The 14,293-nt window shown below is 37.8% G+C and overlaps 1 protein-coding gene across 2 annotated transcripts; it reads right to left on the bottom strand.

Moving 5' to 3' along the window:
• Window positions 1-139: 139 nt before the first annotated feature.
• nadkb (NAD kinase b) lies at window positions 140-10,529 on the bottom strand. 2 transcript variants are annotated; one of them, XM_030161151.1, is made up of 12 exons: window positions 10,400-10,529; window positions 8,731-9,059; window positions 8,541-8,624; window positions 7,797-7,926; window positions 7,000-7,108; window positions 6,298-6,383; window positions 5,925-6,027; window positions 5,630-5,808; window positions 1,959-2,058; window positions 1,624-1,781; window positions 1,297-1,379; window positions 140-1,208 (listed from the first exon to the last, which is right to left on the bottom strand). In XM_030161151.1, exons 2-12 carry the CDS (start codon window positions 9,021-9,023, stop codon window positions 1,049-1,051), a joined length of 1,485 nt encoding a protein of 494 aa, XP_030017011.1. In that variant the 5' UTR covers window positions 9,024-9,059; window positions 10,400-10,529; the 3' UTR covers window positions 140-1,048. The 2 variants fall into 2 exon arrangements, with proteins under 2 accessions (XP_030017011.1, XP_030017010.1); XM_030161150.1 differs by having other exon boundaries at window positions 8,731-9,024; window positions 10,400-10,523.
• Window positions 10,530-14,293: the final 3,764 nt, after the last annotated feature.

Here is a 14,293-nt window from a genome sequence, read left to right on the forward strand (position 1 = left end):
ACTCCATCCAGTCCTGTAGGTTGACAGTCCTTACACAATTGTCATTTTTTCAACTGTACAAGCAGATTTACATTAAGATGAATAAAGACTAGTTGGATCTAATAACTGTAATCACACATATTTGACAAAACAAAAGATGTGAGGTTTTAAGGCTTTATTTTTGGCCTTTTGGAATTTATTTTAACTTAACTTAAGGCTTGTGAAAATAAGACAGCTGGTGAATGTCTCTCTGTCAATCCAACGTAGTTTTGCAGTGCTACATGCGATCTGCTGTAAAATTCAACATTGATCCAAAATATTTCACTGACAAAAACATCTGTGGCGACCTTTCTGCATTTCGGAACTATATGATGATACAATCAACTTTTAGAGCAAAATAATCTTGGTTGACTGAAAATGAATTCAAGTTTGCTGTGGCTTTTGCAAGTCTTTCTAAATACATCCTGAAAATATACAAATATCACATAAATATGACATTAAATACATTTCTCTTCCAGTCTCATATGTACAAATTTACAATCCCAGGTTCAATGGCAACCTTTCTATCATTTCATTTCTGATTAATGCGCATTTCGTCACGTAATACTACTACATTATCCTAAAGCATTTCATCGCTTATCTAACTGATGAGTAAGTTGTTAGGTTCAAAAAGAAATGAAGCAGTTTACAAGAGGTTTATGTTGTTTTCATCTTTCACATTGCAGGAGATTATTCATATTCACTTACATAGTGGCTGCTTTTTTCTCCGTTTCCTGGGGAGAAGCATGCGTTCTTCAGATAAACTACAGTGTGATTGTACTGGACTGGACTCAGCTGCTACAGTGTATGACTCAGTGTAAGAACTGTTCACACAATATGCTCATTGTACATGCTCTCATAGGACCAATAAACACTGTTTTGGCTGTAGATGCATGCTCTCTTTATCACAGTCCAAATTTTCTTTAATGAAAATGTTTGCATGGTGACCATATGTCCCCCTCCTCCTCACTCACTGTTCTGCTGAAGGGCGTTGGCTGAACGTTGTTAAACTCAGCTGAAGGAAGCGTCTTCAGTTTTCAGTGTCTGATGAATCTGACACATCTGCCAGTCTCGCTTGCCTTTTCCGTACGTTCCAGTGCAAACACTGAGCGAGGCTTTCAAACCAGTCATACACCAGGTCATGGCAGCAAATAGAGGGCACGGGATAACAGGATGTGGTGATCTTAATACTGTGGAAAGGAAAACACAGTTAGGTTTTTGTAACTCCAGCTGAGGAAATAGGAATCACAACTGATAGCCACAGTTAATGAACTTTACCAGTCCCCATGCTGGATTTCTTGTCTCTTCCTGCCATCAAATGACACCCAGGCAGTGTTTCTGGCATCAGGGGACAATGTGATCTGATGTGGGTGAGGGATACATTCTTTTGAGTTAAATTCCCAAATTTTTAGTGAGCTAATGTCCTTGGCTCAGGTAGACTAAATACAAAAAAACTGACTACTATAGCTTGGTGAAAGACGAACAGAAATCATGGAAAATAACAATGACAATAAAGGTTAAAAATGTCCCTAGCATACAGCCCGCAGTGAAGGAAAACAACTAATCCTGTTGTGCACACACAAAAACATTCTCCTTAGTTCTTACCATGAGCTCTACTCCAGCAGGGACCACAATGGGCCTGAAGGAGAGTGAGTGTGGGCAGATGGGGGTGACCATGATGGCTGGTACGTTGGGGTGGATCATGGAGGCTCCTGCTGCGGCTGCATATGCGGTGCTTCCTGTGGGTGTGGACACGATGACACCTGGAGGACAGAGCAGTAAAGCACAATGACCCCATACTCTGTCAAACAACTCCAGACACACAAATGAAGGAAGTGAACTGTTCATTAAGTACCACTGGAGAAGTATCAAGAATAAGCTGCAAACGAAGGCGACACTTACATGAAATTGGACCAGCTGTGATGTAAGAAATGACTTACCATCCCCCTGCACTGAAGTGATGAGTCGTCCATCAAGGTACAAGTCAACATTGGACAGGTAAGAGGATGGGCCTCGGTCCACCACCACCTCATTCAACACCTGCACACACACAGATACACCAAGTACTGAGAATAGAATAAAATCAACACTGATTATAGCACAAATATCTGAATTTATGACACATACATTACATCAGTATTCCCAAAATAGAGAATAAAAAAACCAAACTATGCCTGTTGTGTTCCATAAAGTTTTAAAACACAGCTTTGGAAATAATTGCTGTACCTATTGCTGTGATCAAACAGAGTACTCTACCAACAGTGGTCTATGAGAGGGTAACCCTCATCTCAGTCCAATAGAGCATCTGTAGAATGTGTTGGACAAACCAATCCTGTCCTGTAAGACAGCCCACACCACATCAAATGATCTGCTGCTCCCATCAGCACATACTCAGAGGTCTAGTAGAGTCCACGCATTAGATCAGAACGGTTATCACTGCAAAAGAGGAACCTACACAGTGTTAGGTAGGTGGTAAATGTTATGTTCCCACAGAGGCTTGTTTGAAGATCTCAACAAAACTCAACAAGACCTGCAGATACAAATGCTCTGACCTCATGCTATCACAATTTAGCCCTCATCAAAGTCGCTCAGATCCTCACGGTGCCCATTTTGCTGCTTCAAACAATTTAAGTCTAGCAGCTAAATGCTGACTTGCTGCCTAATGTATCCCACCTGAAGTGGGAATGTGACTTGTAAGGCCAACAAGGATTTTAAATGTGAGACAAAAATCTGACAGCGGACACATGAAAGTTTCACTTCACAATCTGAATAGACATATAATCTGTATTTAAATAAAAGACATAAATTTATATCTCAATAGCCAACATATACATTAAGAACAATTGATGTTAAAAACAGTCTAGAGACAAGTCATCTTCCAAGAACAAATATCAAAAGGCATGTTACATTGAATCATACATAAAGTCACAAATGGTCTAGGAATTATTTCCAAAGCTGCATTTATAATAATGTTGCAAAATGGCCACATGGTGGCACTATCTACAATGAAATTAACCCATACCCTTCAAATTTCATTAAAGTATATTGAAGAGTTTGTGACAAAAAAAGCTATTGTTGAAAAATAAAATTATTAAAGTGAAACTAAAATGATACCACAATTAAAAGAAAAATAATGGACCCTAATGAGTGGTGTGGACTAACTGGACTGCATTCTAACTCATTTCTGTTCCTACTCTTCTCTGTGACTGGGCAGTCCTCATTATGCTTCTTGCCTTCACAGACAGTGAATCAGCCACCATTGCAGCACAATTCCAAACAAAAAGCAGAGAAAAATTCTGGTGTGCAGACAAACAGCATACAAATTATGTTCCACACTCCAGTCAGTCACACAGACCATCACTGAACACTGCAGCACCGAGGAGTGATGACTGGCAGATGTACTGACGTCAGTTGAGCAGAATGCAAACATCCTGCTGGACGAAGCAGACGTGATGTAATGTGGGGTCAATTTCAGGTTCTGAGACGAGAACAATCTGTCACTGTCTTTTATCGATGAGACGAAAAACCCAGGGGAGCGGGGAAAGACACCAGGTCTGCACTAAAAATGACAAACTGCTGCACTCACTCGAAGTGTGTCTATGCGCATGTGTGTGTTTGTGTGTATGTGTATGACTATAACATTCTGGCATGTTATTTAGTTAGTGTGTCAGACCGAGAGCGTCAGAGCTCATTAAATATCCATTCGGCGTTAACTGCACTGACGCCACAATCTCCATAGCAACTGGCTCAAAAGAACTTCACAACATCCTATTTTCTCTCCCGTATCTTTGCCCAGCAGCTTTATTATGACTGTCACCATGACAACCCAGCTGATGTTCATTGTCTACATGTACACACGTATAAACACACCTGGGATGAAAGGAAATCTGACTTCTCAGGAGACCACAGGCCAAGAGGCACATTCAGAATTTCAAGTTATGTCATTGCTTTAAGGTTTACAGCTTCGTGCCGGGGTTGACATACACACCCACATCACCGCCTCATGACCAAATCATTCCAGGAAATACAGAACATCAGAAAGTACAAGTCCTTGAACATTACTGCTGGTGTTTTTGACCAGATCTACTAAAGTGTGAAGATTAAGCAAAGTAGAGTCCTAATAGAGATAGCATTTAAAACACAGCTTTAACATAAAATGACACAAGACCACAGAATCATTTTCTGCATTTACTGCGATAAAACTGATGCATGCTGAAACCTTAAGAAGAAGAGTTCTGTTTTTATTTTCCCTACAATTTAAGTTGTCTCTTATGTGTTGAAATCTTGGAAAAGAGGAAATAAACTTGAATAAAAAGGATTAAATGTAGTATAGATATTCCAACCGATCTACAGTATGGGGAAGTTATGAACTAGAGTGCAGTCACAGCTACCACAACCACCAATACTATAATACTATGTCTCCAAAGACTGTATCAGTCACAGAATAAAGTGTGAAGTTCATTATTTACACACTTTTGTATTATGGCGTCATCAAATTTTCTCAAACAAAAACTCAGTGGGTCAAAATCATGCTGTGTCTTAGATAATGCTAACATGCTGCATCATCCAAGTTGTTCAAAGAATTGAGTAGTTTACATTATAGCTCTGTTAGTGTAGCTCTGTTTTTAGACTGAAAACAGCCGGACTAAAACCACAAATCGCATCCACTTTCTGTACAATCTGTGTTGTCAGTAGCTGCACTAAAGATCTGTTTGGAATCAACCCAACAAGGTCAGAACTATCACAATTTAGTCTGAACCGTGGATCAACAAATGGTGAACTTAACACAGATAACATCACATAATCAGACTTCATAGGCTTCATAATCTGTCTCACCAGTGTAGAAGAAATGCTATACCTTCTTTGACTCATGAGAGACCTGCAGAGTAACTCACTACTCCCCTTAGTGATGCATATGTATACACATGTATGACATTATGTCAAAATGCTCAATTCTAAACACTTAAATCATACATTTAGGTCTGATTTTACCTTCTGGAATAAGTTCATCAAAACAGTCAGCACATTCAAACTGACCTGCATGGCTGAGTATAAAACAATGTATCTGTTTTACAGAACACAGATACAGATACTGGTTATGTTTTCATCAGGGTTTGTTTGTCTGTCTGTCTGTCTGTTAGCAAGATAACTCAAAAAGTTATCAACAGATTTTGATTAAATTTTAAGGAAATGTTGATACTGGCACAAGGAACAAATGATTAAATTTTGGTGGTGATGGGGGGGGGGGGGGGGGGGGGGTCTGCCTTGATGGAGGCCTGTGCTCTCCAAGTGCTTTTCTAGTTTAGACTGGATTAGATTTCCTTTACTCAAGGTCAGCGACATATTACAGGTCCCAGAGAGAAAATCACATTTCCATTAAAATAATGGATTAATGTAAAGTTATCTGGCAACTCAGAGCTCCTGTCTTAAAAGTAGAGAATCAAAAACGATCAGTGAATGACCACTACGGCGCAATAAGCACAAATACATCTGATGACAAGAGAACAAACCAGAGGTTAAATGAGGTGGTCAACCCTGCAGTTTCTTAGATCATTAAGTATTTTAACACAGCTTGCACATGCCCAACACGATAGATCTTGTCCGCCCTCACCTGTAGCTGTAAGGCGACCTTGCCGGCCTCACTGTTGGTGTGCCTGTGAGGAAGGAGTCCGTTGTGTTCCTGCTGCGGTGGCGGCTGCTCCCTGCTGTAAGACTGCTGACCTGTCCTCTGAAGCATGTCCTTCACCACTTTCACCTTCAAACGACTACGCAGGGTGATGGCTGCATTACCTGCATACCAACACACACATAAAAGAAAACACGAGCACGAACATTTTTTGTGAAAACATTTCAAAAGAGAAAAAAAGTTGGCATTGGGCTTTATAAAGTATAATATTTTATTTTACCTTCAAAAACTTTGGCCACCTCTGTCTTGTACGACTCAAACTTGAAGGGTGTCAGGAAGCCAAGAGAACCGAGATGGAAAGCCATAACTGGTGGGACGCTGCCCTATGGAGCAGAGAGACAAAGCATGTAGGACAAAATCAGAAACTTTTGATAGAGATTTAGTCTTTTGACTGCAGTAAGGACCACAGTCATGAACTAGAGGTCATCGGTTTACCAAAATGCAAACAGTGGATACGACTAACACATTAAAGTGCATTTCATATTTTAAGATATCAGATCACAGCATTTGGAGGGAAAGGTTCATTACTCTTAAATGCCCTCTGGAAGTTAGTATTACTGACCAGAAGTAATCAAACAGTCAAATGTGATTACCTGAAAGAGAGAGGAGGCATAGAGCAGCGTCCCGTCTCCACCAAGACAGATGATCAGGTCAATACAGTCTGAAATATCATCATAACCTGCAGAGGGATCATACCACAGACATATAAAAATAATTGTTTTCAGTTTAACACAGAAATAAAAATCAAACAATACAAAATATCATCATTCCAAAGTGTGCTTTGGACTTCTCTGTCAAAAAGGGAGAAAATGTCCCAGTAGCCACCTGGATTTTAATGATAATTAAAAAGAGTATGACCATATGTGGCCAAGAATACATCTAAAGAAAACCAAAAGGCAGCAGAACAGAAGCAGAATAGTGGCTTTTGAAGAGATGAGAAGGATTTTGAAGAGTAATAGATGTAACCATTACTACAACTATTTGAATAGCAGAAAAAAAAGCTGCATACTGGCCTTAAAATAAGAATTCTGAACTGGAACTAGGAAGTTTTAATGGTCCTCATCAGCTATTTCATTTATGTAAATATTGAGGAGCATGAACCACAGAGTGCTCACTGTTTAGCTTTTCTATTTGAGGTCTTGACCTTTTGTGTCTTTTCACTGATCTGATAATGAACTGCAGGGATTTCCAATACGTCCTGCCGGACAAATGTCACTGTATTCACTTTGGCTGTTGATATAAAGAAGTTTTGAAGTTTTTATAAAGTGAATGGTTGATGTGCAGAGGAGTCTCACCCTCTCTGAAGGTGCAGAGCTGATTGCGAATGGAGCCAAAGGCCTCATCATTTGACAGTGTTGCATCATCTGCCACTCTGCGCTCCACATAAACCATCATCTGCTTCTCCTAATACACAAACAAATACACTTCAGTGAAAGAGACCAAAACATTAAGAAATCTGGTGATCTCTGCCAAACCCTCAGTTAAATGTGATGGCTGTGTCTATGGACTGAAATTAACTGACCTACTCTGGCAGTGTTGTTACACAAAGCACAGTTTATGTTGAAAACATGTGGCCAAAAGATGTGGTAAGTGTATACAGACACCAGACTGTAACTTTCACCTACATGTCTGGACCACTTCCTGAAAGTTTTGCATTAGATCCATTGTTCTTCAGTCTTACAAATGTTCAGTGTACTTTCTGTTCTTCGCTAAAAACAAAGGTTTAATTTATTACCAGCCAAGGACAAAACTGTGACTGATTAAGAAAAACCTGTCACTTCCTCAGATGTGCAGTCTGTGATCCAAATGTAGCTGAAAGAATAACTACAAGCAAAATGCCTCATAGTATTAGATACAAAACAGCAGAAAATTACTAAGTAGGAACATTTCTTTAAATAGGAGTAAGACAGTCATACATTTTAATTAGCTAAAAATGCAGAGTTTCTACCTCAAAGTGCATGAAATGAAATATTTAACTCCTCTGAAGACAACAAAATGATTTTTCAACAGAGAGATCTGTAGCTCTTATTGCATAAGAGACATCAGACTCTATTTCACGTTACATATTATCACAGAGGTTGTGGTGCTGTACCTCGACTAAAAACCTGCAAAGCTCTTTAAAAGGTTCAACAAGGCTTTCATCTCTAATTTTCCTGATGACGAGAACATTGACCGGAGGTTTATTCCAGGTGAGCCGCTGGCTGGCAGGGTCCTGGATGTGCCTGGGACAGACATACACACAAGTCAGTACACAAACATAAACATGCAACATTGTCTGCCAAGAACACATTATAAACGCAAAGACACAGATATAACGAATTTACCAAAACCAATTAGATAAATCAGACTTCATGAAAAGTACTGATTATGATGTTTCAAACTACTGAGTTTTCTAGGTCTAGAAAAGCTCCAGTTCCATCGTGATAACTGTTATCTACGTAAAATGCAGATTATTGCTCATTTACAAACAGCCGCAGTCAATGATCAACTCAAAGTAAGGTCCAAATTCCAAACTTAAGAAACTATAACTGTGTTCTTCTTTTTCTCTTTTACCATTTCTGTTTCTTTTCCTCAGAGTGGCAGATGACAGGCATTGTCAGACAATCTGGATTTCAGATCAACCCCAAACCCACTCAGAGATGAGGTGAGTGCTATCTGTAGCCTCTTCTGCGTACTGTCCCATTCCAACATCCAATCACATCAGACTTATTTTATCTTATCTCAGAGTTAAACATGCTTTTCCGTGTCAATGTCCCTCCAATGTCCAGTATACTGTCAGCTCATGCCACAGTCAGTATGTAAACACAAGTCACTCACTCATCACCCACATGCTTACATGACTGAAGTTGGGTTGGGAAGTATACAAGCTTTGGGTCCGAAGTGAGTGGCTGGGTACGGTCCATGAAGAAAGTGGGCTCTCCTGTGAGGAGGAAAAAGAAGCAAGTCAAGAAATTATCACCTCATGTCCGGGGCAGCAGAGTGGTGCTAGTGCCAAGGCTGACCAGCTGTCAACCTGCAGTGCAAACCTCTTAGGAGAGCTTTCCGCTGTGTCGGTCACAGAGCTGGAGGGCTTCAAGTGCTCGTGTTGGCCTGGTAACCTGCGCCGCTCAATCTCCCATAGCAGCTGTTCATGACCATCCCCCCGTCGCTGTGACCTCTTCGTATCCCGTCGTCTCCTTGGTGACCTGGCCGGGTGCTCCCTGTGCTTGGAGGACCTGGCTGACTCGGACAGCTGACCAGGGTGGTCTGAGGGTTGTGCCATGCCTCTGTCTGGTGCTGCCAGGGGTGCTGATGTTGGACTAGTCTCCGAATTCTCCATTCTCTGAGAGACAACCAGAAACAGCTACCTAAGACACTTAACAGAAATGTGACACAATTTATCAGATTATTTTATAACTGTCTAAAAGGTTGACTAAAAGAATAATCTTACTAGAATTGTACATATTGCTCATACTCAGAGGTGTTGCTGACAAAATATTTACTCACTGAAGTTAGGTGAAACTCTTTTACAAAGAGAAAAATGGCCCTTAAGTTGACTAAACAACTTTAACAGCAATGACAATATGTAAGCATGGAGCCAGTCCTGAAAACATTCAATAATAACTCATTAGTTTATGAAAGGTTATTATTGTCAATAAAAAAATTTCAAGTCATTTGAGAATTATTAATAATAATAATAATAATATACATTTTATTTATAGGCGCCTTTCTTGGCACTCAAGGACACCGTACAGTAAAACAGGAGAATAAAAACAAGCAATAAAACAGAGTAAAAAATAAAAGGTGGGTTAAAAATTGGACAGTGCAATTGTGTTCACAAAGAGAAAGGCATCCTAAACAGATGCGTTTTGAGTTTGGATTTGAAAAGAGGGAGTGAAGTGATGTTTCTGAGATCCGGTGGCAAGGAGTTCCAGAGAATTCTTTATATTTAACCCATTTGTAGATGACAAAGACCCAGTGGCTACATGTTACAGCAACAAATCAGTTGAATTAATAAGTATAAATAACTACCTAGAATAAATAACTAGAATATGTGTATTTTTTAGTACATATATTCTACTAATAATCAATCTAGTGATAGGTCCTGAGTTCTAGATAAATAGAGGTTTCTAAATATCTTAAAAGATCTGTTCTAGAAATATGCTTTTTTTTTTTTTTTGTATCTTGCTAAATACTTTGAATTTAGACAGACAGACATTTGCTGCACTGTATTCTATCATATCTATAGGTTAGCTGTGGTCTCGTAAAGCATTGTTCTTTCCCCTAAAACCACAAAAAAAAAAAGTCATGCATTTACTTCACAAATACGAAATGTGTTACATTCTCAACCAGTGACACACTAGAATGATCAAAGTTAGATTTACAATTTTGTATTTAAGGTTATATTCAGTCAAACCGGGACAAAAAAAGTTACATAAATACGGTCAAATTCATTATTTTCTTCTTGTAACAGAACACTGCGACCTTTAGACCTTGACTGATTAGAACAACCTCTGTCCATCACACGGTGACTAGATAAGGAGCTCCCCAGGTCAGAAGAAGCCCATCATCTGTCAGACATAGCTGATCTGGACATCTGTCACACACCGCCACAAAAACAGTCGTTTGTTGACAGCTAACGTTAGCTAGCACTATCTTAGCTTTACTATCTAGTCGCACTAAAAGGCTGGGAAATGGAGCAAAATAGAGCCTTACTCTGTCACAAAGGGGCAAACATGTTCATACAAATATGCTCATAGGAGAAGTTTTATCGAAGCTGCCGCCAAACTCTGAAAGCTAAAATAGTACAGCTCGGTGCAGGAGTAAGGGAAGTGCTCCTTCCTTGGTACAGCAGCGGATGTTCAGGAGTGTCGTAGTGCGGCGCTTTTACGCAGGGCTGCGTTCGGCTCAAGTAATAGCGCCATGTTTTCCCCTGGTGGTCATATTGAGAATAGCATCCATAATGCAACATGAAGCTATACACTCACTACTCAGTATTTTACAGATGTAGATTCACTGGGCTACACTTTTTCTGGTATCATTGTACTTTACTAACTTATTTTAGTTAATTATCCCATTTCTTTGCTCAATTTATTATTATTATTATTGTGACTTCAAATTTTTAAATTCTAGGTTCTTACGCTGGTTTTTATCCCGGATTGTTCTTATCTTTTCTGGTTTTTATTGTGTTTTATTGCATCTTGTTTTTATTTATTTGATCTTATTTATTTATTTTATTCTTTAACTTATCCATGCTGCTATACTGATGAATGGTGGAACACTGAGCACTTTTTGTCTTTTTGTCCTGTCTGTAAGCGTGATCAAGTACCTGTCTTACATGTTCAGTCTATGTACTGTTGTAATACCAAAGCAATCACCTAGACTGCAAAACAAATCTACCTACAAGTACAAATAAAGGAACCTTGACCTTGATATTTTACTTCATTAAATTTTAGAAATTAAAATACATTTAGAATTGATTAAATGTAGAAATAAATATTAATAGGGATGTCCGATATTGGCTTTTGTGTCAAAAACCAATATGCCGATATTGTCCAACGCTTAATTTCTGATTCCAATATCTACCGATACCGTTGCTGCTATATGTGAGATATTAAACTAATTTTAGGTAACATCACATATCTCCTGTCATGGAATTAACACATCATGCCTAATTTTATTGTGATGCCCCATTGGATGCATTCTCAAATGCAACAAGGCTTTCAAAATGTAAACACTGTCTGTGCAAAGAATACATGCTTCAACTTAAGTTGTGGAAAAAATGCCACATTTATTTATTTTCTCTCCCTCCCTCCATGAGTCTATTACAGTGTGGCAACTCTACTGTACAATTTTGAAAACTGCACATTTCTTTCAGCTACAAACAATGCGTCATTTACGTGTCGGTAAATGCCGGCAAAATCGAGGCATTATTTTATCGGTTTTAATGATAGGCAAAAAAACCGATAACACTGGTCTACAAGGAAAATGCTTCCAGAATAAAAGTAATGAAATTTTACCACATGAGAGTCACTGATAAAGAAAAATCAAGTCAAAAATGCTGGTTGGCTGAACTTTCCAAGATACAGCCTTGGGTCAAAATGTGAAATTCAAGAATTAACCAGAGAATGGGTTTGACTCAAAAGGAATATTTGTCTCAGAGCTACAAGATCTACTTCAAAACACTGTCTGCACATTAGAATACATTCACTTTACAGGTTCTATTTAGTGGAAGATTTATAAAACTATTATATAAATGTACATAAACCAATATATATGTGTAATAACACTTAATCATATACCTTGAAAACATCAGCAAACCAGCACTTTTGTCATTTATTTTCCAATTAATCTTATTAAAATACGTAACATTTAGCACATTTAATCTCTGAAGCAAATCATTTCTAAAAAATTGTAGACCAGTGTAACGATATTCACCGATATTACATTTTTATGCCAATATCGGGCCAATAATATCGGTGGGCTGATATTATCGGACATGCCTAAATATTAACCTTTTCATGCATAGTGGTCACTACAGTGGACAGCCATTCTACAGCTGGATTTTGTTGTTTTACTTGTATATCAGCCAACACAGTGGACGCTTATGCACCATCCCATCCACTGCAATTCATGCCATTACTGTAACTTTCCTGTTCTTGATAAACCTGATCTGCAGTAACACATTTACGTGTAAATCTATTGCAGGGGTGTCAAACTCATTTTAGTTCAGTTCCACATTCAGCTTAATTAGACCTGAAGTGGGCCGAACCAGTAAAATAATAACATAATAATATATAAATAATGTCAGCTCCAAACTTTTCTGTTATAGAGTGAAAAAAGTAAATTTATATTATGAAAAGGTTCACATCTACAAACTATCCTTTAAAAAGATGTTAATAACATGAACAAACTGAAAAAATAAGTGTAATTTTAACAATATTCTGCCTCAGTTTATCATTTCCGCATGTACATTATAACGTACAGATCACAGTGGATCTACAAATACACCAAACATTTAATAATAGGGCAGAATATTGGTAAAATTGTACTTAATTCTCTTAAGACATTTCAGGTTGTTCATATTTGTTCAGATTATTCACATTTTTTCCGAAATGACACTTTGTTTTAGTGCAAATACATGAAAATATTTACATTTACAAAGAGAAAAATTTGGAGTTGTCATTATTTCTATGTTATTATGATAGTATTTGACTGGTTTGACCCACTTGAGATTGAATTGTTTTGAATGTGGAACCTGAACTAAAAGGATTGTTAATATCTAAGTGTAATTTTTGCACTTCACAAATTCATCCCAAGGGCCAGACTGGACCCTTTGGTGGGCCAGATTTGGCCCCCGGACCACATGTTTGACACCTGTGATCTAATGCTATAATTGTTATTAGACTGTAACTAACAGGTTGTTTTGGGGGGTTTTTTGTATGTTATCTGAGTGAGTAATAACTAGTATTGTAGTATGTTAAAATGTGAGACAACATCAGATTAGCAGCATTTTATTTCATAGTTTTCACACTGTATGTCAATAAATGCATGTTTCTTAGCTTCAAAAATTAAACGCATGGTGTCCAGCTGAGTGGATATTTCTGTAACTCAACGAAAAATAGGTTCTTCAAAAAATTTCAGTCACATTGTTTTTTTCATGCCTAAAGAGGAATAAAAACACTCAGAAAAAAAAAAAAAATCTTGTTTAAGGTGCTCATAATTCATGCATGAAAGGGTTAAATGTATACTTTATTAAAATTTTTACTTTTTTTTTTGTTTTTATTTCAGAGCCAGTGCACTGAAATTTCAATTTGTGTTTGCACTTGTGTTGTATAATGAATAACAATGAAGTTTATGAATCTGCATCTGAATCTGTACTATGATACTCCACAGCACTTAACAGCCGCTGTTGTCTCTATGTTAGCCTACTTTGTAGAATGGGACTAATTGCCATGCTTTGTAGGTCACACAATAATGACTCAGAACTACTGAATAATACAGATAAAACTGAATAACAAAAGAAAACAGACCAGAGACTAAACTAAAGACAAACTGAATATTCTGCAAAGAGTTCACTTGGTTATTTTTTTAATAGTTTACCTTTTCTTTGCTTTCTTCTGTTTATTTATCAATATTGAACTTCTCCCTGGAGATTAGCAAAGTATATCTGTATCAGTGCTGTTTCAGTGGTAAAATATAGCACTTGAGCCACAACGCAGTGGAAATGTTATCATACACCACATGCATCAGGGGTGTCAAACTCATTTTAGTTCAGTTCCATATTCAGCTAAATTTGATCTGCAGTGGGCCAGACCAGTAAAATAATAACAGAATAACCTATAAATAATGACAACTCCAAATTTTTGTCTTTGTTTTAGTGTAAAAAGAACCCATTAAATTATGAAAATACTTACTTTTATAAACTATCAACAAAAAAAACCCCTGAAAAAACTGAAATTTAAATTAAAAAACATTAGAAACTTTAGTGGAATTTTAACAATATTATTCCTCAACTTCTCATTTGTCCATGTGCATTATGGATCTGATCTACAAAGACACTAAACACTGAGGAACAGGAAGAAAATAGTTCAAATTGTGCTGAATTTT

The sequence above is a fragment of the Sphaeramia orbicularis genome, chromosome 17 (assembly GCF_902148855.1).
Source record: "Sphaeramia orbicularis chromosome 17, fSphaOr1.1, whole genome shotgun sequence".
Classification (NCBI taxonomy): domain Eukaryota; kingdom Metazoa; phylum Chordata; class Actinopteri; order Kurtiformes; family Apogonidae; genus Sphaeramia; species Sphaeramia orbicularis.